The sequence below is a fragment of the Lonchura striata genome, chromosome 1 (genome assembly GCF_050655825.1).
Source record: "Lonchura striata isolate lonStrDom1 chromosome 1, ASM5065582v1, whole genome shotgun sequence".
In the NCBI taxonomy this organism is placed as follows: Eukaryota; Metazoa; Chordata; class Aves; order Passeriformes; family Estrildidae; genus Lonchura; species Lonchura striata.
The window spans coordinates 110,600,682-110,622,860 of NC_140703.1; the positions used below are offsets into that span (position 1 = coordinate 110,600,682).

Genomic DNA, 22,179 nt, shown 5'->3' on the forward strand with positions numbered 1-22,179 from the left:
TTTTCCCTCTCCATCTCTTTGTATGCATATCCTAATACATGCAGAGACTCCACAGATCACATTTTTGTAAGAATACAAGCAAATATCCTGCCCCAAAAGTTAAACTGAACCACAGCTCAGCAGCAATCCTTTCAAAACATTTTCAATGGCCTGTTCTGTGCCTTTGAACACATCTTTGGCATTCAAGTCCTCAGAAGAGAGGCATTTACTCCGTTTGGATCTGAGGCATTATCTGGTGTGTGCTCTGGATGTTAGGATCCGTGAGATCACACATCACTGTACATCTCATAAAATCAACATTGCTGTGCTCCTGTACTCACAGTACAACTCTGATCCAAACCCAGCTTCTCATATTGACGGGAGATTGGCTTTGGGATGTCTCACCCACAATGATGCTCACAGTTTGCCCAGCCTAGCAAAAAAAGCACTGAATAAGACATCTTCTATCTAAGTCCTGTCTTCCTTGCTTTAATATGAAAGAAACCCTGACATTTTATGAACAAGTAGGAATCTATCTGAATGTCTCTGCCTAAAATTTCCCCTCCCTCCACTGATGTGCAGTGGGCTGCAATCCATTATTGTCTTTGTCCTATCCACGAAGGGACTGAGCTATAGCAACACTGCAAAAAATGCAATGAATTTTGAGAGAATTACTCTGAAAGCAGAAAATAAGCTGAAAAGCACTTTGAGATGTAAGCTATTACATAAAAGCTCAGCTGTTATTTTTATAACTTTATTAGTCATGATTGTTGATAATGATGGAAATGCTTGCCAGGCTTAGAAAAGGTCATCCTTTCTGCTGCAATAGAATCCCTTTTTAAAGGCTGAAGCCTTTATCCCTCCAACTCTGTGTTGAATAGAGTTTGTGAAGGAAAACAGACTAATTCAAGCCGTTTGTTGATTTTGAGTCCAGGTAATCTCAATAGTTTTCAAACTTACCACCCAATTTAACCAAATGTGACAGAGGGCCAAAGATATCTACGACAGACATTTCCTGTGGGGTGCATGAAAGCAGGAAGGTGGATGGAAAAGACCTTATTAATATTCCCAGCTGAGGGAAAGGGAACAGTGTGGCATGACTGCTATTACACAGTACAAATTCCTCTTAGGTGCTCAGCTTCAGCCATGGATCTGCAGAAAACCAGGTCTCTCTGGATCTTGTCTTCAAACACCTCTTTCTTATTCTCTCTTGATAGAAAACCCAACAACCTCCCAGGTAAAGACTTGAATTGCAGATGACAATATAGCCTGTGCTAGCATGTAAAATGAAACTTTGGTATTATTCATAGCTCACCAAGCCTACAGGGTGTGGCATGGCTTTACCTGAAACCTGCCAAGTTTTTTTTGTGGTGGCACATCTGTTCTGTTTTCCTGTGCAGCAGGAGAGGCATTTTGAAAACAGCTCATTAGTTTATTATTGTTGTCTTCATGCTTTCTGATTGTCTCAGTCTCCAGCTTAACTCAGTCTCCTTTTGCTTTTCCTCATCATTATCTTCTTTTTAAGCTGCTTGGTACACTTACATGCTTGTCCTTTACCCAAGCAATGCCAACTCCTCCCTATGATAATTTCTTAGGCCTGTAAAGATGTTTATGTGGATCCAATGGATGAAGGAAGTTTTACATAACAAAACCTGAAATTATTTCTAAAACTCCTCTGGAAACTGGTCACCAACAAAAATATTGGTTTTTTCTTCTTTAAGGAAATTGTATTCAAAGTCTAAACCTGTCCCTATTAAATTCAGTTCACGAAGCATGGGACCTTTTAGTTGTACATGCTGGGAACTGATTGTGAGGCAGCCAAACTCACTTATCTATGCCCTCTCTATTTCAGAGGTGGCTAGAATTTGTTGAAATTAAACCTAAGACTAAAAGGTTCAGTAAATATTAATTTGTACTTTATGGGAAATTAGGTTGGATTTGCATCTCAGGCATTTTTTCATATCCAGTTATAGTCTTAAAAATGTCATAGCCCTGAAGTTTGTAGACACAGCACTCTCTAAATGAACAGGGGAGAATTATTTCTGAGAGTAATTCAGAAATTCATACATGTGAGTAAGCTCTGTGTGTCTGGACCAAAAGGCTTAAGTACAATGTTCTTGTGCTTCCAGTCAACCAGCTATAATTTCTGTGACTCCGGGGCTCCCCAATAAACTGCCTGCACGTCCTTTAGGGATGTCCTATGTTCACTGAAATTTTTGGCCCAGTAATTTAGAAGAATGAGTTAATGTGAGAAAATAGTGACCTACTCGTGGACAATTTCCAGGTGAGAGGGAGGGTCCACAAAGCAGATTGGATCCATTACTCAGTGCCACTGACATGGATTCACCTGGCTCTGCTCCCCAGCCTTCCCTTGTAACCCGTGTCCCCATGGCTCCAAGCAGCCTCATTTGCCAAACAAGCTGAGCGGTGACAAAAGTGCTGCAGTGGCTTTGGTTCCGTCACAGCTCCAACCCTAAATCAGGAGATCTGAATGACATGAAATATCCACTTTTAGGTGAGTACAAATCAGTGAGGGGAGGGTTTTCCCTACTCACAGGCAGCTCATGTGGCCACCAGTGATTTATTCCCTTCCCACAGTTATCGACTGCACCAAACACCCACCGCTTCTTCCAGGCACAGTTACGCAGCCATTGCGGCACATGGAACATTGATGTCGGAATCTGAGGTATTGATGATTCCCAGATTGTAAAAAGTCTCTGTCTTTCTGCCCCGTTGACAAGGAAGAAGCCATAATTGGTCTGTGATGGTTTCAAGGTTGTTTATTCTGTTTATCTCTAACATGTTCTGCTGCCCTGCCCAGCTCTGTCCTGCAGGGCAGCGTGTGGGGCTCTGCCCTCAGTGGGATGTTACAAACATTAAATACCAGAAACTCCCTGGGCTGGATTTACAATAACGTGCCAATATCTGTCACCTACGTTGAACAGTGTGTCCCCAGCCTGAACCAATAGAAAAATGCCAACACCACAGTGAGACATGGAGGGCATGAAGAAAAAGGACAAGACACACCCAATTTCCTCCATCTTGTCCCATTTGAACCCCTAATATAGAATCCTAAAATTTTACTTTTGAACTCGTGCTATACTTAATTATTACTGATATCAAACATTCAGAGCTGGTAATTCATCCTGTAAGATTGAAAACTCTTTTCCATGGGCAGAGATCACAGACAGTGTCTCTGGGGGCTCTGTCCAGGGGGGTTCCTGACCCCTGCCAGGGTCCCAGACCTGCCAGGGCAGCCAGAGGGAAGCCCTGGATTCCCACACATTGATGCGATTTAATGCTGAAAAAAAGCCCAAAACCAACCCAGGCTGGATCTGGGTAATCCCAGCCGGGTTGGGAGCGGGGCCGGGCTCCTGCAATCCGGAGGAGCGGCACTAGATGGCAAAGCAGCGCCGGGTTTGGCAGCGCAGCCAGCCCTGCTCCGGTCCCCGCGGGCACCTGGCGAGGAGGCGAGGAGCGGCTGGCATCCCTGCCTGGCTGCCGCATGCCCTGCCTCCCTCCTTCAAACCGCACAGATCGCCCTGAAGATCGGCTGCAGCTCACACACAGCGAGGTGAGGGACGCGAAGGATGCAGACGTGGTTGGTTTTCTTGCCGCTCTTGCTGGCATCAGTGCCTTGCGCTGAGCCCGCGCAGGACAAGCAGTCCTCGCTCCAAAAGAGATTACACGGCAACAGACTGGTAAAACTTGTCTCATTTCCTTACTGAACAAAAGGAGATTTACATTTAATAGTCCCAAATGGAAATACCTCTTCTTTCAATGTCGTGTCAGTCTCTGCTTTGGGTGTTTAACTCTGTGAGGGAAGATACCACCTATGGAATTAAGGTGTGAAGTAATTGTATTAGGAGTCTGTTCTCCCTTTTCCCTTGTGTGCAGATAATACCTATTTATGCTAAAAGGAGTTACAGAGGGAAAGGTGGAATCCTCAGGATCCAGTTTTGGATCAAATAACAAAAACCTTTTAGATCTAAGTAAAACAAAAATGTTTTGGGCAGGCCAGTAAATCCCTCTCCATTTTTTTTTTTTTTAATGGAGTGTAATGGTTTAATCACTCTCTCAACAAGGAGTTAAGGTCATGTCAATAAACCCATCCTCACAACTGCAACACCACAATTTAAGGGTTACCTCTCTTCTCCCATCATATCTACCTGTTAGACTCCAAGGATCAACTTAAACTGGAGATTGCAACGTTTACAGTTTCATCAGAAGGGGATATCCAAACTTCTCTGTCCTTTCAATGCTTGGGAACACAGGATTGATGGCAGGAATGTTCCCCTTCTCACCAACAGCTCCAGGAGAGTGTATAAAGCTCTGGATGCTAATGATCATGATGTCACCCTGTTGGAGATATCTTAGGTACCCTTCTTGGGAGCAGCTGAGCCAATGCTGCCGAAACATGATATTCAAAACAGAGCTTTCACTCAGAAAGTTTTGCAGAAGCTTCGAGCTTTCTTTCTCCCTTTAATTTTTCTCTCCATCCTTTCAATATTCAGTCCTTCCCCCTTTCCCTTGCCTTCTATGAGCTGCTGGTGGCAGCCCCAAAACAAGCTAGGGATCTCAGAATACTCTTCTTTAAATGACAGTGCTCTACCAATTCCCAAACTTTGCACTTGGGAATAAAGGGCAGCAGTGAGCCTAAGTGGGCAGTGCACACACACTGACAGAAGAGCATCTGCTCTTCAGGGTTGAAAGAAGTCCAGATACTTGCCAAATCTAGATTATTTCTACCTTCAGGACTAACATGAAAAAAAATCCTGCTTTCTGCTGGTGTGGGCTTTTAGTAAGGTGTATCGTGCTTGTCCTTGGCTATTTAAATAACACTGCCTCACTCTGTATAAACCAGCTTACAAGACGAATGAAAAAAAAGCTATAGATCATGAAGCAAGTGGGAATGGATAATCAATTTTTATCACTAATATTGTGGGTATGACCAATAATTCTGAATGAGTTATGGAAGTCTTTGCTCTCAGCAGATGTGTCTCCTTTCAAAGCAGTCTCTTTCTGGCACAGCCTTAATAACAGAAAAAGTGTTGATTTAAACTTATTAAAACTAAACAAACATGTATTTTGATTGTCTAAAATATGTCTTCTTAAAATGTAGGAATATGAAATTCTCAGAGGTGGGCTGGCTGGGGGAGGCACAACAACAATGGATTACAAAAGCTTTCAGCTTTACAGATGTGGGTTCAAATCAAGCTTAAGTAAGTGACAGGCAAAATGGGGCTATTGATTTCCTTCTAGTCCCATTTGGCTACAGCAAAAACTGGGCACAACTGTGTCTTAACACTTAGAGGGATGGCATCAGCCAAAAGATAAATCTTCTGTGGAAGAACATTTGTGGTGCTATTTATAGCAATTGAGATTACTGGATCACTTGAGGTAACTAGAGCTGAAAGACACCAGAGAGTAAACTCACATCTCCCCATTTTGGGAGGTGTGCTTGCTTTCTAAGTTTGGCTGTGCCCTCTGGCAACTCTGTGCCCAAAATCCCCTTCCAGTTCCATGGTAGAGCAGACATGATCCATGTGTGCAGATCAGGCTGGGAAACATGTTTTCCTTGCAACAGGCCTGTCAAAGAAAAACATTCACACTGAGTCAAAAATCCTCTGCTGGTCAGGAACCAACCTGCCAGGCAAGTGACAAGGTCTGCTGATTTTCCTTCCTGCCCATGCACTCGTGCTGCAAGGAAGCCCCAACAGGTCCTTGAAGCAAATGCAGTGGCCAGGGCTGTGTCTCCTTGCAGGTGACAACACATAAGGAGCCAGGCTTTGCCTTGCCTGAGAGGTGTGAGAGCAGAGCTGTAACTGGGGTGGACTCACAGCTCCATCAGGACCCTGTACCATCAGCCCTTAGGGCTCCTTCAAAAGCTCCCAGCAGTTGGTCTTTGTTCAGGAATGAGCACAGGAAGCTCCGTGTAAAGCCTGGTCTGCACTCTGGCTGATTAACACCTCAATGTCTGGCCCAGAGGTGACTGACTCAGGACCATTGACAGAGCCAGGGCTAAAATGCGGGAGTTTCTTGCTCCTATATTGCTCTTTTACCTTTCTGAATTAGGTGCACCTCTCCTGCTGCTATTTAAAGACACAGCAGGGCTCAGCTGAAGGTAATGTGGCTGCCCTCTCCATTTCCTTACTTCAGGGGATTTGTGTCAGAAGTTCAGCATTGCCAAATGTCATTTTGAATGATTTTGTAGTTCTAGGTCAATAAACTGCTTACCATCATAGGGGAGCTGAACCATGAATTACTCCAGTTGCTACAGTGCATCTTTTTTTTTAGCCATGTACATAAAATGTCCGGTTCGGGATGATTCTCAATAGCCCTACATTTTCTGTTTCACATTTTTAATTAAATATAATTTTCTTTCTTTTGTTTCTAAATGAGCATGCTCTGTCATTATATCTCAAGGGCCACCAAAACAAGAATATCTCAAGACTGATGGCTGCAAAGCTCCACTCTTGCTGCAGAGAAGAAAATATCAGTGAATAGTGAAATAGAAGGGCAGAGAGCAGGACCATTCTCTGCATGCTTTTTTTTATTATTATTATTTTGTTAAATTAAAGGAATAAACATCATATTAATTAAAAGTCTCTTTGTGGCAACGTCTCTCCAACATTATCTGAAGATTATGTTCATTTCTTACTTAGTGAGGCTCCACTTCAGAGGAGGAATGGGGTGAAAACCCCTCTCAACCCGGGGAGAACCACAATGAAAATAAAATATTTGCAGGTGATACTGTCTCCAGTGTAGTAGGGAGCAGTAGTATGTGGTGAAGTAGTAGTAGTATTACCTTCCCACACACGTAACAAGGGTGGATTCACAATCTTCTGAAAATTATTTTAAACACATGCAATATTATGTTTTATACTCATATATCGTTTCCTTGATGCTGTGGAAGACAAATACCCAGTGACGGCAAAGATCCCTTTTTGTGCCTTAGACTGCTGAACGCTGCATGTTTCCCCTCTCAACCCACCTTTTCCTCCAGTTTGAGGCAAGGAGCACAGTTTATAATTTTTTTTTACTTTCCTAGGTGCGAGCCAGGCACAATGGCTATGATTTACTTTCCAGAGGTGCCCTTTGCCTTGGAAGCTGAGGAGCAGCCAGCTTTTGTTGGGAATCCTCTCAGCCCTTCACCCCACAGTAGGGATGGGGAGCGTGGCAGCTCGTCTGCCCTCTCCCTTTCCTTCCTGCAGGCACCACGTCATATATCCCTCACAAGCCTGGCCACAGCTTTCAGAAACATCCAATAAATCAACAGTTAAAAGGGAAGAGTAGACACGGGGAGCAGGTGCTTATTATGTGTGCATCTCTGGAGAAGAATAACCCACAGTGTATTTCCATGCCCATTTGAAATGGAATACGACCATGACCCTGCAAGTGGCTCTGCTTGAATTGTTCCTGGCATGATGTTTTACTCCTAATATTTTCATTGTCTGCCTCCATCAGTTTTACCTCCCACTGTAGCATTAATTTTGTATGTGAATATGGAGGCTGTGCTTTAAATAATACAGCATATGCTTTTTATTTGCCATGTAGAATAATATTTTTTTGGCTGATTTATGTTCCACCTGGACAAAATTATTTTTTATGAAGGGTTTATTTCATTTGTTCCCATATCCCCAAATGGGGGCAGGGGGGTGGGAGAAGGAAGAGAAATCTTGTAAACCACCAACAATGATGGACACAAAAATCTGCTTTGAAATACAAATTTACTGCAAAAACAGATTCTCTCCAGCCATGTAAAAGAAAAAAAATGCTGTTGTAATAATTTTAAGGCTGCAAATGCATGTTACTGCTGGAGAGAGTAACCTTCAGTCTCTTGTGTCATCCCTTACTCAATGCTGGGAGTACAGAGAAATTCACTGACAGCTATAAGCTATTACAGTAGAACAAAATTACACATATGGCTACAGCATGGATTTAATTTAGCTCTTTTCAGAACTTCATCAAAGCCAGGACAAAACCCTGTGGTCTTTCAGTTTAGAGATTTGCCCCAGAACTTCATAGGCTAAGCTGCCAAATCTACCTTATTTCCACTTTTCACAAGGACTGTGGAAAAATATGTTACTTGTCATTGAAACAAATTCATTTCAAACAGATAATTTGAGTTTCAATTAAAAAATAATATATTATGTACCTTGTGTTTTACAACCCTGAAAAACTGGCAGTATTTTTATGTTAATCTATCACCTACAGAAACATGCACTATGAATAGATATATTTAAGAAAAAAAGTTATATGCAGTCCATAGCACTACTTTCTTCTGATTTTGACTTCCAAAAGGTTTTGGTGCTTTTTGTAGAGCAACTAAATATTAATCCTACAAATTCATAATAGTCATAGCATTCAGGAAGCTCTGGTACTATTTTTGGTTGTAATAGTCCTCTTTAACCACACAGCATCCTCCAGCGAAAACCACACTATAATGGGAGTGCTTATAATAAGGACACATAACGCCTCCATGTCAGCTCTGAGCTACAGAGCCAGGAAAAGCAGGATATTCTTTCAGAGCAGCTTCTCTCTTAATACGGAATGTAAGATGAAGAGATAGGACTTTCACAAGAAAATTCTGCTGCTTCTAGTCCCACCCTCTAAGTCCCCATCAGGTGGCAGAAATCCAAGCTGATTCTCTTCCCCTTGGCATTTTCTGGCAGCAAGCAGATTTGTTCCTAGGCAGGCCCCCTCCTCTCCACCCAGAGCTCTCCTCCAGCCCCTCGTCCTGCCATGTCCCCAGTTCTGGCTCCGCCGGACAGCACGGAAAGCTTCGGTGACGGTGGCCACCTTTGTTCTGCTCCTTCTCGTGAAAAATCCATGCAGCAAGCCAGGCGCTGAAAATCAGTGACTGCTTCTCAACGAGGAATTACCATTCATAGGACTGTACGAACGCGTATTGTATTTGTTTCACCACCTGGACAGCTCTGGGCCTTTCAAAGAAAACCAGAGCTCCCGTTTTTCCGGGCGGGCAGGGATGGCATTCCCAGGAAAGTGCAGTAGATGGAGCCGGAGAGGCGCGGCAGAGCCCGAGCGTCACCTGAGGATACCTGCGAGCTTCCCCCCTCAGCCGAAGCGGGTTAGAAAATGTGCAATTTAGATTTATCAGATCAGGTGGGAGATTCAGATAAAAACAGTTGAGCTGGTGAGATTATTAAATGCGGAGCTCCATGCTGAGATGATGCTCACCTTACTACGCGCGCTGATGAAGGGGAAATAGGGCAGGGGCAGCCCCTCAGCTGCGCCCAGGTGGTCCCAGGGGAGCGAGGTGATGGAAGGACAGGGGGAACGTCGCAGACAGAGACCTTCCTCCACCCAGGAACGGCTTCTGGGGCCTTGAGGTGGCACCCTTGGGATGCAGCAGGAATGGCGCGGGTTTGGGTCAGAGTGGGAAGAGCAGATGGGTATTTCCTGCTGTCAGCCCCCGCGTATCAGCACGGTAGTGTCACAGAAAGGTGGTCTCGTGTATTTAATTTTATCAGGCGGAAGAAGTCTGATACATGCCGCGCTCAGTTCGGCACTCCCGTGCAGATTTACTCGGCGCTTTAGCATGCGTGCTGCCTCGCTGACAGAGATTAAAGGCTCTCCTCAGAGCCCCAGGTATTACGCTCAAACGTATAAATCAGGGCTTAATATATAATATTTGTCCATAAAAATATATCACAGTGGCATTCGTTTGACTATCTGCATATTAAATACCATTACAGAAAAGTCCTGAGCTTATTGAGGATTACTTTGCTGCACTAGTGAAGTCCCCTGCCATCCTAAACAGGTTTCTTTCCTGCCAGAGCATGGCCGAGAGGCAAAGAGGAAGGGGTGGATGTTGCTATCACTGTTCATGACCCCACGCACGCAGAGCTGTGCCAGGAACACTCTCCCAGGCAGGCCCTGCACTCTGGCTCACCAGCACTGGCCAGGCAGGGCAGGGATCATGGTGGAGATGACACCGCAAACCTCTAAAGGAGAAAATTGCATGATGTATCACCACTCATGAGCACCCGCCAGAGAGCTGTTTAGAGTGAGATTACAGCCTCAGAGGAGACTCTCATGCCTCTTGGTCACAGGGTTACTAAGACGATGCGGTTGCAACTTGTATGCGGGAGGTAGGAGGGACTTAAGCAACAGCCAGAAAGAAAAGCTGGATCAAACCTCCACAAACCACACTCAGATTAACCCAGATTCCCGAGTCCCCAGCTCTGGGGGACTTGAATTCAGCCAAATTGTTTCCTTTCCCTTGAATAGAAGACAAAAACTCTGAGGGAGATGATAAAGTTTATACTTGGGCCACAAGTTTATGAGCAGCATTTTAGAATGAACAGAAAGAGAGCTACCCAAAATAGGAGTTTGTGCAGTACAGAGGTCTCAATCCTGCTCATGCCAGTCCCATATTATCACAGCTATACAGATTTCACTGCATTTGCTGCCAACTTACAGAGACGCAAGGGGGAAAAAATCAGACCCAGTTGCAATCTTCTCCCCTTCATCCTCTTCATATTCAAGCTCTTTTTTTTTTTTTCTTCTAAATTCCTATTATTAACACAGGAGAAAAAAAAAAAAAGAAAAGAAAAGAATCCCTGGGATCCCTGGTGCATCCTTGGAGTGGCTGCAGCCTCATCATGGATGACTAGACAACCGCCACTGTGCCACATAATGAGGAGCACACATGCTGCACCGGGAGATACTAATGAGGGAGCTACAGCCCCCTTAGCCCTCTCCAGTAAATCCGTGTCTGCAAGCCATGTTTTATTTATCAGGCTTATTATGGCAGCACTAAGGAGCCATTTGAAAAGGGCCGCTGCTGTCCTGGGCACTGCACACTGCAGTGCCTGCTCAGACCAGCTTCCAGAGAAGATGGATGAGGCTGGCAAGAGATAGGGGAGAGGGATGCTATGCACATGCCATGCAAACAGTCTGTGGCAGCATTTAAGGAGGAAGAGGATTCAGCCTGTTTAGACCTCGCAGCGCTAGCTAGATGATCCCAGGCCCTGAAAATACAGAGTAACTGGCAAACAGATTGAAGCTATGCGTGTAATGATTTCCAGGAAAGCTGAGAAAGCTGACAGATCTGAAGAGACCCAGGAGCAAACTGCAGCCAGGCACCTCAGAGGGGCTTCACAGGAGCTCAGCTGCCTGAGACAGCTGCCTGCCTGCCCAGCACTGCTCCCTGATCCCACTGCCTGCACATCTCCTGCTGGATCCCACACTTTTCACCAGGCATTGCTGCTCTGTGCCTGGATGTGAGGATGCAGAGCTCCCGTGCTGCTCCCGGCAGTGTGTGGTCTCACACACATCTGTGTGTGTGCCACAGGGAAAGGGGATTTACCATCGCCACTGCCTCCTCCAAACATCCTCCTGGCCCCACTGCACATCCTCACAGAGGCTTCTGTGCACTTGGGAGAATCACTCCACTTGCAGAGGATCAACAGAAAGAGGAGTAAAAGGCAGCTAAGTGAAAGATAGCAGAGAGATGAGTAAATCTTTGCAAAACTTACACTGCAGGTCTCAGCAGGGCTCAGACAAATTGGTCTGCATTCCTTTAATATATTAGATTTCTACTTACCCTGTTCATTAGCATGTTAAGCTACAAGGGCTGATTATATGAACCTCATGGAGAGGCATCAATTAAGATGATAAATTTACATACATTCCTTCTGGATGAGAAATGACGGGTTTCCTGGTTCAGTATTTGGTACAACTGGACTCGTTTGCAGAAAGAGAAAGAAGTGTTAAATGCATGCATCTGTACTGCTCCCCGAAATGATGGGAGCAGTTCACAAGTTTGAGCAAAAATGTATGTCAGATAGGAATAGAAGGAAAGAACTCGCAGTTTCCAAGGCTGAACTCTAATCTGCCACGCCACATTGACAACAGATTATGAGAGGAAGTGAAATTCCCAAGAGATTTTGCCCTTCAAGGAAAAATGGCGCTCCCAGCCTGAAGAATGCAACACTAAATATTTGCACATATTTATCACTTCTTGCCCGCACAAGATCTCATCTTATTTTGCAAACACCGTGCAGCAGAACAACTTCATAGCCACCAAAGTGTAGCCATTTCTGGTCTGCAGCGTGCCAGTGGCACCTCTTCCGTGCCAGCACGTGTCTTGGGAAAACTGTGAACAAAGACGGTTTGTTATCCTGTTGTCACTGAACAGAGAAATTAGATAGGCCTCGCAAATGGTATGAAAACCCACCCAAGCTGACAGAATCATCTGTCTTTGCTTGAAAAACACTGCACAGCTGCTAATGCTGCCAGAGGAGACAGGCCAATAGCAGTTCTGTTCCTATAGCCAACCTTTGTGGCACTAACCTCAGGGTTCCTGGGGCTAAAGACTGGTTTACAGCTAAGTCAAACAGTTAATGCCATTAATAGCTCAGTAACAAGAACAGCTAAATAGTAACAGCTATAGCTCATCCCTGATCTTCAGGAAGAAGAAAGAAATAAGGCTTTTGTCCAGAAAGGGCTGAACACCACCAGCCCTCGTAATTTCAGGGAAAATTAAAGGTTTTTAGCTAATATAGTAACTTTTATGTGACTCCTGCTTTCCTGAATAGCAGAACCAAGTTTATTTGAGCAGAAAGATGTTTTCACCTCACACTGCTGGGCTTGTACATCAGGAGTGCTGCAGCCAGCTGAGGTGCTGGATAAAGACTACTGTTGCATGTCGCCTTATCCAGGACTGTGCTGGGCAAAGGTACACATTTACACTTTCTTGAACTGCCAGATAGCAAACATGCAAACTTCCTCATTGCTCAGGGCACGATAAGGGGTTTCCATCTGATTCCCCTTGCAGGGCCTGCACAGTCATGATAACCAGATCATTCTGAAGAGGACACATTTCAAATAAATGCCACTTGCACACAAAAGTTTTTTGCCTTAAATGGGATCATCTTTTCCTCAAGAGGAGTGGAAAAAGTGCCGTTTCTTTTCCTCTCATGTGCACAGCCACGTCAATTACATACCACTGGTATAAGGAATATGTGCTTCTTTATTTTGTTTGAACTGAAGAGCAATCAAACCTACCCAGGCTTGTGTTCATGATGCACATTATATGTACCAAGGATATTTATGTCACATATCAAAATCGATCGGAACATAAGGAAGGTAAAAAAAAAAGGCATTCCTTTATGTTGTTAAGTTTGGCTTGAATATGATCTGCTTCAGCCTAACTGAGGCACATGTGAGGCACATGCCTTACTAAAATAAGGAAAAAAATACTAAAAAAAAATAATAAAAAAAAATACTTACTAAAATAAGGAAACATTTACAGCTTAAAGTAGAATGTGTGGCTAAACCTCTTGGGAAACAAATTTCCTGTTCAGGTCCTAATTCGTATAATACCATCACACTGAAGACTCATGTACTTCCCCTCTTTGCAGCTCCAAGCTGGGTTGTTTGTGCCAACACACAACACACCCTAGTGTGTTGCAACCTCAGGTAAAGATTTCAGTTTTAATTTGTTCAAATTTTTAATTCTTTTAATTTGAAAAGCTGGACAATAAACCAATTCCCCTCGTTTCCAAAGATTTATTGCTTTTTCCAATTTATTGAACATTCAGTGCAGGCTGTATTTCAATTAAAGGCAGCAAAACTGTTAATGGTCTATTAACAACACACTGCATCTACATAAAGATGCAAATATAAGTCGCGGCCAATTTTCTGGCCCGGTGAGATAATTTCTTCTTTTCCTCGGAGTGAATTATCGGCGAACAACTCATAATTTTATACCAGCCGGTATCTCTGGCTACTGCTTGACGGCGAGTATCTGCGGCGCACGAGCTGCCCGCGGTCCAGCCCCTGGTTTGGCACCCAGGGAAGCGGCCCGGGGCCAGGCGGGGGCCAGGGACCACAGAGGCAGTGGGGAGCAGGGCGGGCTGGCGCAGGGTGGCGGGCCCCTCTCGGGCCGGGCTGCCCGGTCCCGGCCTTCCCGCGGGAGCGGCGGTCCCGGCCCGCCGGGCGATGCTCCCGCCGTTACCACGGCAACCGCGCCGCCGGCCCCACGTGACCCGCGGCGGCGCTCGCGGCCAGCCCGCCCGTTACCAGGGCGCGGGCGTTGGGGGGAGGGCGCTCTCGTTTCCGATTGGCTGCTGCCGGGGCTCGCTGATTGGCGGGGGGAGCACGGCGGCGCGCCGATTGGCTGGCCCCGGAGGTGAGGCTGTGGGGTGATGCCGGCTTCCCCGCGCCGGGGAGCAGACAAAGGCGGCCCAAAGGCTGCTCAAAGGCTGCCTGGGCTCCCCCCGAGCCCCCGGGCTGGCGCGGCGCGGGATGGCCGCGGGGGAGCCGCAGCTCTTGGCGCGCTGCTGGGAGGCGGCAACGCGAGCCGGCAACGCGAGCCCGGCCCGGCGCCCACACGCAGCCCGCGCCCTCCCCGCGCGGCCGCCCGCTCCAACTGGCGCTGGCGCACGCGGCGCGCGGGGAGGCGGAGCCGCTGTCACGCTCGCCGCGCGCCCGGCAGCCAATGGGCGGGCCGGGAGAACGCGGACAGCACGCGGGGCCCGCGTGTCCCGCGGCACGGGCTGTCAATCACCCGCCAGTCACTCGCCCCGCCCCGGCCGCCCGCGGCGCCGCTCGGTGCCCGTGCCCCCCGCTGCCCCCGTGCCCGGGGCCGCGCCGGCGCTGGGGAGCCCTCTGCGGCCGCCGCTGCCTTGTCCCAGGGCTGCCGTGCGAGGGAGTCGCCGCCGCACTAGAGCGGCCCTCCCGCGGCCTCGGTTTCTGCCGCCAGCGCCCGGCCCCCTCGGGATGCCCGCGGCGCGGGCTCTGCTCCCGGCGCCCTCCCCCGCCGGGGGCCGAGAGGCGGGGCCGGCGCGGCCGCCGCCCGCCGCCTTTATCTGGCGTGGCGGCGCTGGGGGTGGCACTGGGGAACACCTTGTTGTAAGATACACGCTATAAATACGGCGCCGGGGATGGGCGTGCGGCCACGGGCGGCGGGGAACAGCTTCGAACTACGGTGGGTGCCGGCCCCGCGGCACGGCGGCTGGGGACCGCTTGAATTGTAATTACCGGCGCGGCGCGGAGCTGCCATTCCCTTGGCCACTCCCGACACCCGGTTCCCGGGAGGAGTTGCGAGGGAAGTTCTGCGTTTTGGCTAGTTTTGTACGGAGCGGAGCGGCGGCGGCGAGCCCCGGCGACTGCGGCAGGGCAGGCGGAGGAGCGGAGGGTGAGAGAAGGGACGGAGAGGGGAGGGCACGGGGCTGGGGATAAAGCGGCGGGGGAGGAGAAGGCGCTGGCGGGAGGGGACGGAGGACGGGAAGGCGGGCTGGGGGAGGGAGGAGGGAGCGCAGCCTCTAACCCCGGCGCCTCCGCCGCCGCCTCCCAGCAGGACGCTGATCGCGAGCAGCCGCCGAGCCCAGCCCGCGACCGAGGGCGGCCGGTGCCGCTAGCGCCGAGGAGGAGGAGGAGGAGGAGGTCGCCGCCGGAGGAGCCTCGCGGTCCGGTCCGAGCCGCGTCGCTGAGCACGCCCGCCCGGCCGCCAGCATGATGCAGATCTGCGACTCGTACAGCCAGAAGTACTCCCTGTTCAACGCCATGAACCGCTTCATCGGCGCCGTCAACAACATGGACCAGACGGTGATGGTGCCGAGCCTGCTGCGCGACGTGCCGCTGCTGCTGGAGGAGCTGGACGCGGCGGGCGCCGTGTGCCCGCCCCGGGATGCTGCCCTGCCGCCCGGCGACCCCGGCGCCTACTTCTCCCGCAGGGACATGTACAGCCACTACATGCTGCTCAAATCCATCCGCAACGACATCGAGTGGGGCGTGGTGCAGCCGCCGGCGGGCGAGGAGGCCGCCCGCAAGAAGGACAAGCTGGGCGGCGGGCCCGCCGAGGAGGGCGAGGGGGAGGAGGACCTGGAGCAGCAGTTCCATTACCACCTCAGCGGACTCCACTCGGTCCTCTCCAAGCTCACCCGCAAGGCCAACGTCCTCACCAACAGATACAAGCAGGAGATCGGCGTCAGCAGCTGGGGGCAGTGAGCGCCGCGGGCAGCGGGGAAGGGGCTCCGAGCCGGCGGGAGCGGCGCGTCCCCGCCCGGCGCTGCCGCTGCTGCGGCGGCCGAGGGCAGCGCCCCGGGCCCGGGCTTCCCTGCGCGCTCCCGAGACTGCAGCAGTTTTCTACCAACGCACAAGCGAGAGAAAGAAATGTAAATTAATCAATACTAGTTTATTAATTGTTTTGACCCCCTCCGTGTTTTTTTTCGTTGTACGGTCCGGGGCGAGCAGTCGCTGTGCCCGCCTCGGCAGGGAGGCTGAACCCGTGTGCGTACGAGGCATTGCTGGCTGATGAGGAGGCTCCGCTCAAGCCGATGAACATAACGAAACTGGCACGCAATTGTTTCTGTCACCTCGGAGGGAACCCAGTGAGCTAAGGAACATCCCTCTGTTGTGGGAGAGATGGCGGGTCCCATGGTTGTACATGTACTGGAGTTTATTTAAAACTTTTTTACTCAGATGTAGAGTATATTCTAAAATAAATGCAAATGTATTAACTAAGAGTGACCTAAACTTTTGGTATGATTTATCTTTCTTTAATTAAATGATATTTTTAACATCTAGAATTCTTATGGTTTTTTTTCTATGTTACATTCAGAGTTGCCTTACTAGATACAGAAATCTGTATGTGCAAGAGAGGGGGTTTTGTGGCTTTGTTTTTTGTTTTTTTTTCCATCAAAGCAATTAGACAGTGATGATAACTTGGCACATCTAAAATGTTTGAATCACCATATTAAACTTAACCATACATGGCCTGAATTTTAGGAGCTGTTCCCAGCTGCACAGTGCAGTTGCTCTGTGTGAGTGCTGGCTTGAAGGTCAGTGCCTCTTTAACAAAATCTGAGAAGATCGAGTCATGGTTACTCTGCAGGCAGCGATTCATGGAAATTGGACCAAAGCCTAGGAATGACTCTTGCTTTTTTCGGGAAGTATCTTAATGTACTGTGGGGAGCTCTTTTCTCTCCCTCAGAATAGGTCTGGCAGACTTGCCTCCCCAGTCTCTTGCATTTCTTTCCTCTAATCCTCCTTGGATACCAGGAGTTAATTGGTTTTATGTTATCCAGATTGTATTGATTTCTTTCTCTCTACTTCTTTTTTCATTTTCTGAAGTAAAGTACCTCAGAATTGGGTGTCTATATTGTGTTCTAACATTGACTTCTGATACCAAAGTGCACTTGCTGGTTGTGATACAATACATAACAGAGAATAAATGTTTAATAAACATCATGTAAATTTTTTTCTCAGGCACTGAAATGCCAAGTTTGTAGACATATTGAGATTTCACTTTGTATTACTGTCATCAAATTTAGGGCTTGTTTGGAGGTGTTGGTTTGGGATTTTTCTTCTAAAAATAGAAGAATATTTCTCTTCAAGGATATTTTTGTTTAAATTCAGATATTCCTTAGCACTTTATTTTTCAGCCCAACTGTTAGGATGTTGTAGTAAAGCATGAACACTCCAGATATGGTACTAGTTGGCAGATGTTTGTGTACGTTAAAACACTTGGCCTGAATCTATGTTTAAAAATATATATATTTTGGAAGGTTTTTTTCCCTTCTGGGGTAAAGAACAGCTTTATAAGGCTGGATAATTTTTAGTTTGGCGATGCTTGTTCTTTTTGTAATGTTCTTAGTGCCTCTTCCCCTTCCATCTTGGGAAGATGCCAGGAAAAAAGTCAGCAACAAGGAGAGGGATTACCCTGGTTTCCTAACATGTCAGCTTGCCAGTCTTTCCACAGTCGAGCTAATGCAATGTGAAAGGTGCAGTGCCCTGTGCTGCATGGTGAAGCTCTGTTCTGAAGACAAGGCTGAGGGAGAACCTGTTCTTCTGTGTGGCTCCCTACTGGCCCTGCACTCCCATCAGCTGGAAACCACAGGCGAAACCTCAGACAAAAGCAGCTCTTGCAGTTTCACCCCTGTGCCTTTTGATCTCCTGGTAACTTCTCCTGGTACGGGTTTAGACAATACTGTTTAAATGTTGCACAAGAGACAATGTGATGCTGATTTAGACTATGAGTAATGTCAGAAAAATAGTCTTACATTAGTGCAGCAGAGCCATGATTATGGCATCCATTCCCTTTGCGTTCTAAAATAAAAAGCACAAAAGTTTTGGTGAAAGAGCAGCTGAAATCTTGTGCTATGGGGCAGCAAGAGTGGCATTTCCTTACCGGTAAAACTTTGGGTAAGAGGAGAAGGAGGAGGACTCTGACTCAAGGGTTTGCCTTGCCTCTCTCTGTGACTAAGCTGCAGTTGCTGAACTGCACGTGGCTCCCATGCAGGGGCCCAGCGCTGGGCTGGCAGCAGCTCTGATAGTCCCAACTCAGCAAAACCTGCTGAGAGCCACACCAGCTGAAGAGACTCCTGCCACCTCCCACCTGGGAGCTGCTTTAGAATTTCCCCTTCTCAAGGTCATGGGAGAGGATTGAGGCTCTTGGGATCAAGAAAGTGATATCTTAATGCGGGGGGAATAAAACAACAGATAAAACCAGGGATGACTTGGCTGCTGGCTGTTGTGTGAAACAACTTGGCTTAAAAGGTGGAGTGGTCAGGCAATTATGTAAATGCTGACTCCTGGCATTGCATAAGCAAAGATGAGATTGCAGAGTCTTAATGCAGATTTTGTATGTTAGATGCTAAATTGGGAAAAATTTCCATCAGCAGCACTATATAAAACAATTAGGTTTGTTATTAAGGAGTTATGTTTCCTTTTGAAGGACTGGATCACTTTAAGTCTCCCAATTGTTTACAGAGTTCAGCAAACCTTTAGGCTGCTCTGGTAGAGTTAATCTGGTACTTGTGTTAATGACAAATTACATCAGTCTAATGTAAATGTATCTTTATGATCTCAAATACTTTGGGAAGTGACTTAACTTCTTAGCCACACACAGGCAAAAAGACAACTTGCCAAACAGCCATGCTCAAAACGGGATATGCACTGTGAGAAGCAGTTGTCATTTTTAGCTCACTTAAGTGAAATAGACTCCATATAGAGCGAGGCAGACATTAGAAGAGCAGTAAATAATGAGATTCAGAGTTTGCACTAACAAATTGATTACAGCAGAAGTTATCTTACAGCCAAGGAGCCTCAAGGACAGTGCTCATGGCATGCATTAGTTAACATATAAAAGTGCAGTATCTATCATTATATTCATGAGTCAACTCTTGTTTTTGTGTATACAAAAGAAGGACAAATGAGGGGAAAGCCATGCTTTTCTCTCTATAAAAATAAAGGGATGGGTGTGAGTTCCATGGGAAGAACAAGAATCATGGCCTGGTCAGTGCTTGTTGGAAGCAGATTCAGCTGAGTCAGGCTAGGCTGTCACCTTCCTACTTTCCCTCTGAAAGCTCTTCCTTGCAGAGGGCTCTAACTAGATCAAGATATTCGTGTTTTGTGGTTTGTGTCCTCCCCCCTGCACAGGCTCTTGCACCAAGACAACATGAGTCATCAGTAGATTGGCTTTGCTGAAAGATGCACTATTGTTAGTGGTCAGAGGGAAGGTTCTGTTAGGATCATTTGTCATGTACTTAAGCTCTGCACCCTGTTCTACCAGAAAACAAAACAAAACAAAACAAAAAAAAAAAAAAGAAAAAAAAAAAAAAAAGAAAGAAAGAAATAGAAAGCATCAAAGCATCTCCTTTCTATGCCTTTGGATTTGGTACAGAGCTAATCTCTTTGCAGAAAAGTCTGCAGCAATTTTCCTTCACTGACTTCTTTCTCTGAAGTCCTGAGTGCAGGAGGGGATGGAGTTGAAGTATTGCTTTTTATTATTCATATTTTTAAACTTTTAAATTTTTTATTTATATTGAGGTAACAGCGTGAGGTACCATAGGTACCATATTCCAAAGAGCTCAAAGATCATAAAAACAGAATTGGATAGAAAGAGGTGTAGTTTCAACCCCCTTGCCATGGGCAGAGACACCTTCTGCTAGCTCAGGTTGCTCAATGCCCATTCACTCTGGCCCTGAGCACTTCCAGGGATGGGACATCCACAGCTTCTCTGGGCAACCTGTGTCAGTGCCTTGCCATGCTCACAGCAAAAATATTTCTTCCTAATAGCTAATTTAAACCTATTTTCTTTCAGTTTGAATTAATTTCCTCCTCTCCTATCTGTACGTGCCCGTGTCCAAAGTCCTTCTCCAGCTTTCTTGTAGCCCTCTTTAGGTTCCAGAAAGCTGCTGTAAGGTCTCCCTGGAGCCTTGTCTTCTGCAGGCTGAACAACCCCAATCCTCTCAGCCTGTCTTTTTTGGAGAGGTGCTCCAGCCCCTCTGATCCTCTTTGTGGTCTCCTCTGCACTCCCTCCAGCAGGTCCCTGTCCTTCCTGTGTCAGAGCTGGGTGCAGCACTGCAGCTGGGGTCTCGTGAGAGCAGAGCAGTGGGGCAGAATCACCTCCCATGACCTGCATCTCGGGGCAGCCCAGGACATATTTGGCTTTCTCTGAGCACAAATTGCTGGATCATGTCAAGCTTTTCATCAAAAAACATCCTCAAGCTGTTTTCCTCAGGGCTGCTCTCAACCCATTCTCCATGCAGCCTGTGCCTGTCTGTGCTTGGGATTGTCCTGACCCACATACAGGACCTTGTGCTTGACCACAGGGTTCCCACAGGTCCACCTCTCACCCTGTCCAGGTCCCTCTCCATGGCATCTCTTCCCTCCAGTGTGTGCACCACACCACACAGCCTGTGAGTGCCTCAGTCCCACTGTCCATGTCACCAGCAAGGATGCTGAACAGTGCCAGTCCCAATACTGACACCCCAGGAGCACCTTTGGTCACTGCTCTGCACTTGACTACAACTCTGTGAGTGCAACCAACCAGCAAATTCCTTATCCATGGAGTTTCCCACCCATCAAATCCACGTCTCTCTGGTTTAGAGACAAGGATATTGCGTGGGAGAGTGTCAAATACTTTGCACAATTTCCTACACATGACGTCAGTTGCTTTCAAAGATCTTAGGTGATAGTACGCACAGGGGAAATAGAAGGGCACAATGGGTTATAACCTGCCACAAAATCTGTGGCAAGTGCAATCAAGGTGAGCATTGCAAAAGCACCTCCAGCTTTGCATGCATTTTTCTGTTATTTGTCATTGTCACCCCTAAACAAGCAGAAATACCTAAATGTGTTAGTACTAATGTTGCAATTTTTCTTCCCAGACCACAGACTTGCATGACAAGTTTAGGTCAAAATTTGTTTTAAGGAATTAAGCTATAAATGCCTTTCCTAAAGGAAATTTGCAAATAGGAGTGCAGTAATTGTATATCTTTTTGCTGCTAGCAATTGCCAGAATGAGCACTCTTTGTAAAAAGTAACATTCCTTCTCTGTTGAAATATCCTTATTTGACCCAGAGTGATAGAATGAGGAAAACACCTTCCAGTTCTTGTGTTTTTTGAATTTTGTTCTGAAGGAATGGCACAGTAGAAGCTTAGCGTACTTACAGAGAAAGCAGGTGCCTCTGTGTTAAATCACAAAACAGTGAATGAGCTTCCCCATATTTGTTAGGTCTGTCATAGTATCAGTTGTATCTTATATCTACATACATCTGATTCTAAAATTATTCTGTCTTTTGTTCTGGCCTGTTACATCTTAACAACTTTAGGATACAAACAGCAGGGTCAATATCCCACAGGCCCAGACACACCATTCTAGACACTTTAGCTGAGCCTTTTTAAGTGCATCTCACTTTCCCATCTGTATTTGAACTGAGAAGATGGGGCAGAATGCCCAAAGCCATGACTCAGAGTACAGCAGAGGAGCATGGCATCCCCCTTGCCTTGGGATTGCTTTCTGATCACTGGTTTATGTGCTGGAACAGGGAGACAGATGCAAGGAGAACCATTCCTTCAAGGATTTACTACAGTTATGTAATGTTTGGAAGAGAGAATGGCAATGGGGTTTTCTCATCCTGTAACCAATATATGTCCTTCCCAATTCCTTTTTCCCTCTGTCTGAGAATTTTCTTCTCTGAAATTCCTAGTAAACCAAGATCTTTTGTCACCCAGACAGCTCTCAATTTTGAACTGAACTGCAATTACTAATAACAGGAGTATTAAGTGATTTCATGACATTTTATTGTCTGAATAGTGTAATTAAACCTGGCTTCTTTTATTAACCTGCTGTTTTTCATGTGGAGGCAGTTTTCTTTTTAAAATGTTTCAGTAGTGATGGCTGATCACCAATCCATACTTTGAGAAATATCAATGTCTAAA

The 22,179-nt window shown here is 46.9% G+C and overlaps 1 protein-coding gene across 2 annotated transcripts; it reads left to right on the forward strand.

Moving 5' to 3' along the window:
* The first annotated feature begins 14,759 nt into the window (after positions 1–14,759).
* On the forward strand, positions 14,760–16,541 carry MID1IP1 (MID1 interacting protein 1). Of its 2 annotated transcripts, none has more exons than XM_021553044.4 (2): positions 14,760–15,148; positions 15,308–16,541. In XM_021553044.4, the coding sequence occupies exon 2, from the start codon at positions 15,466–15,468 to the stop codon at positions 15,958–15,960; it is 495 nt and encodes a 164-aa protein (XP_021408719.1). In that variant the 5' UTR covers positions 14,760–15,148; positions 15,308–15,465; the 3' UTR covers positions 15,961–16,541. The 2 variants fall into 2 exon arrangements, with proteins under 2 accessions (XP_021408719.1, XP_021408718.1); XM_021553043.4 differs by having other exon boundaries at positions 14,761–15,148; positions 15,311–16,541.
* Positions 16,542–22,179: the final 5,638 nt, after the last annotated feature.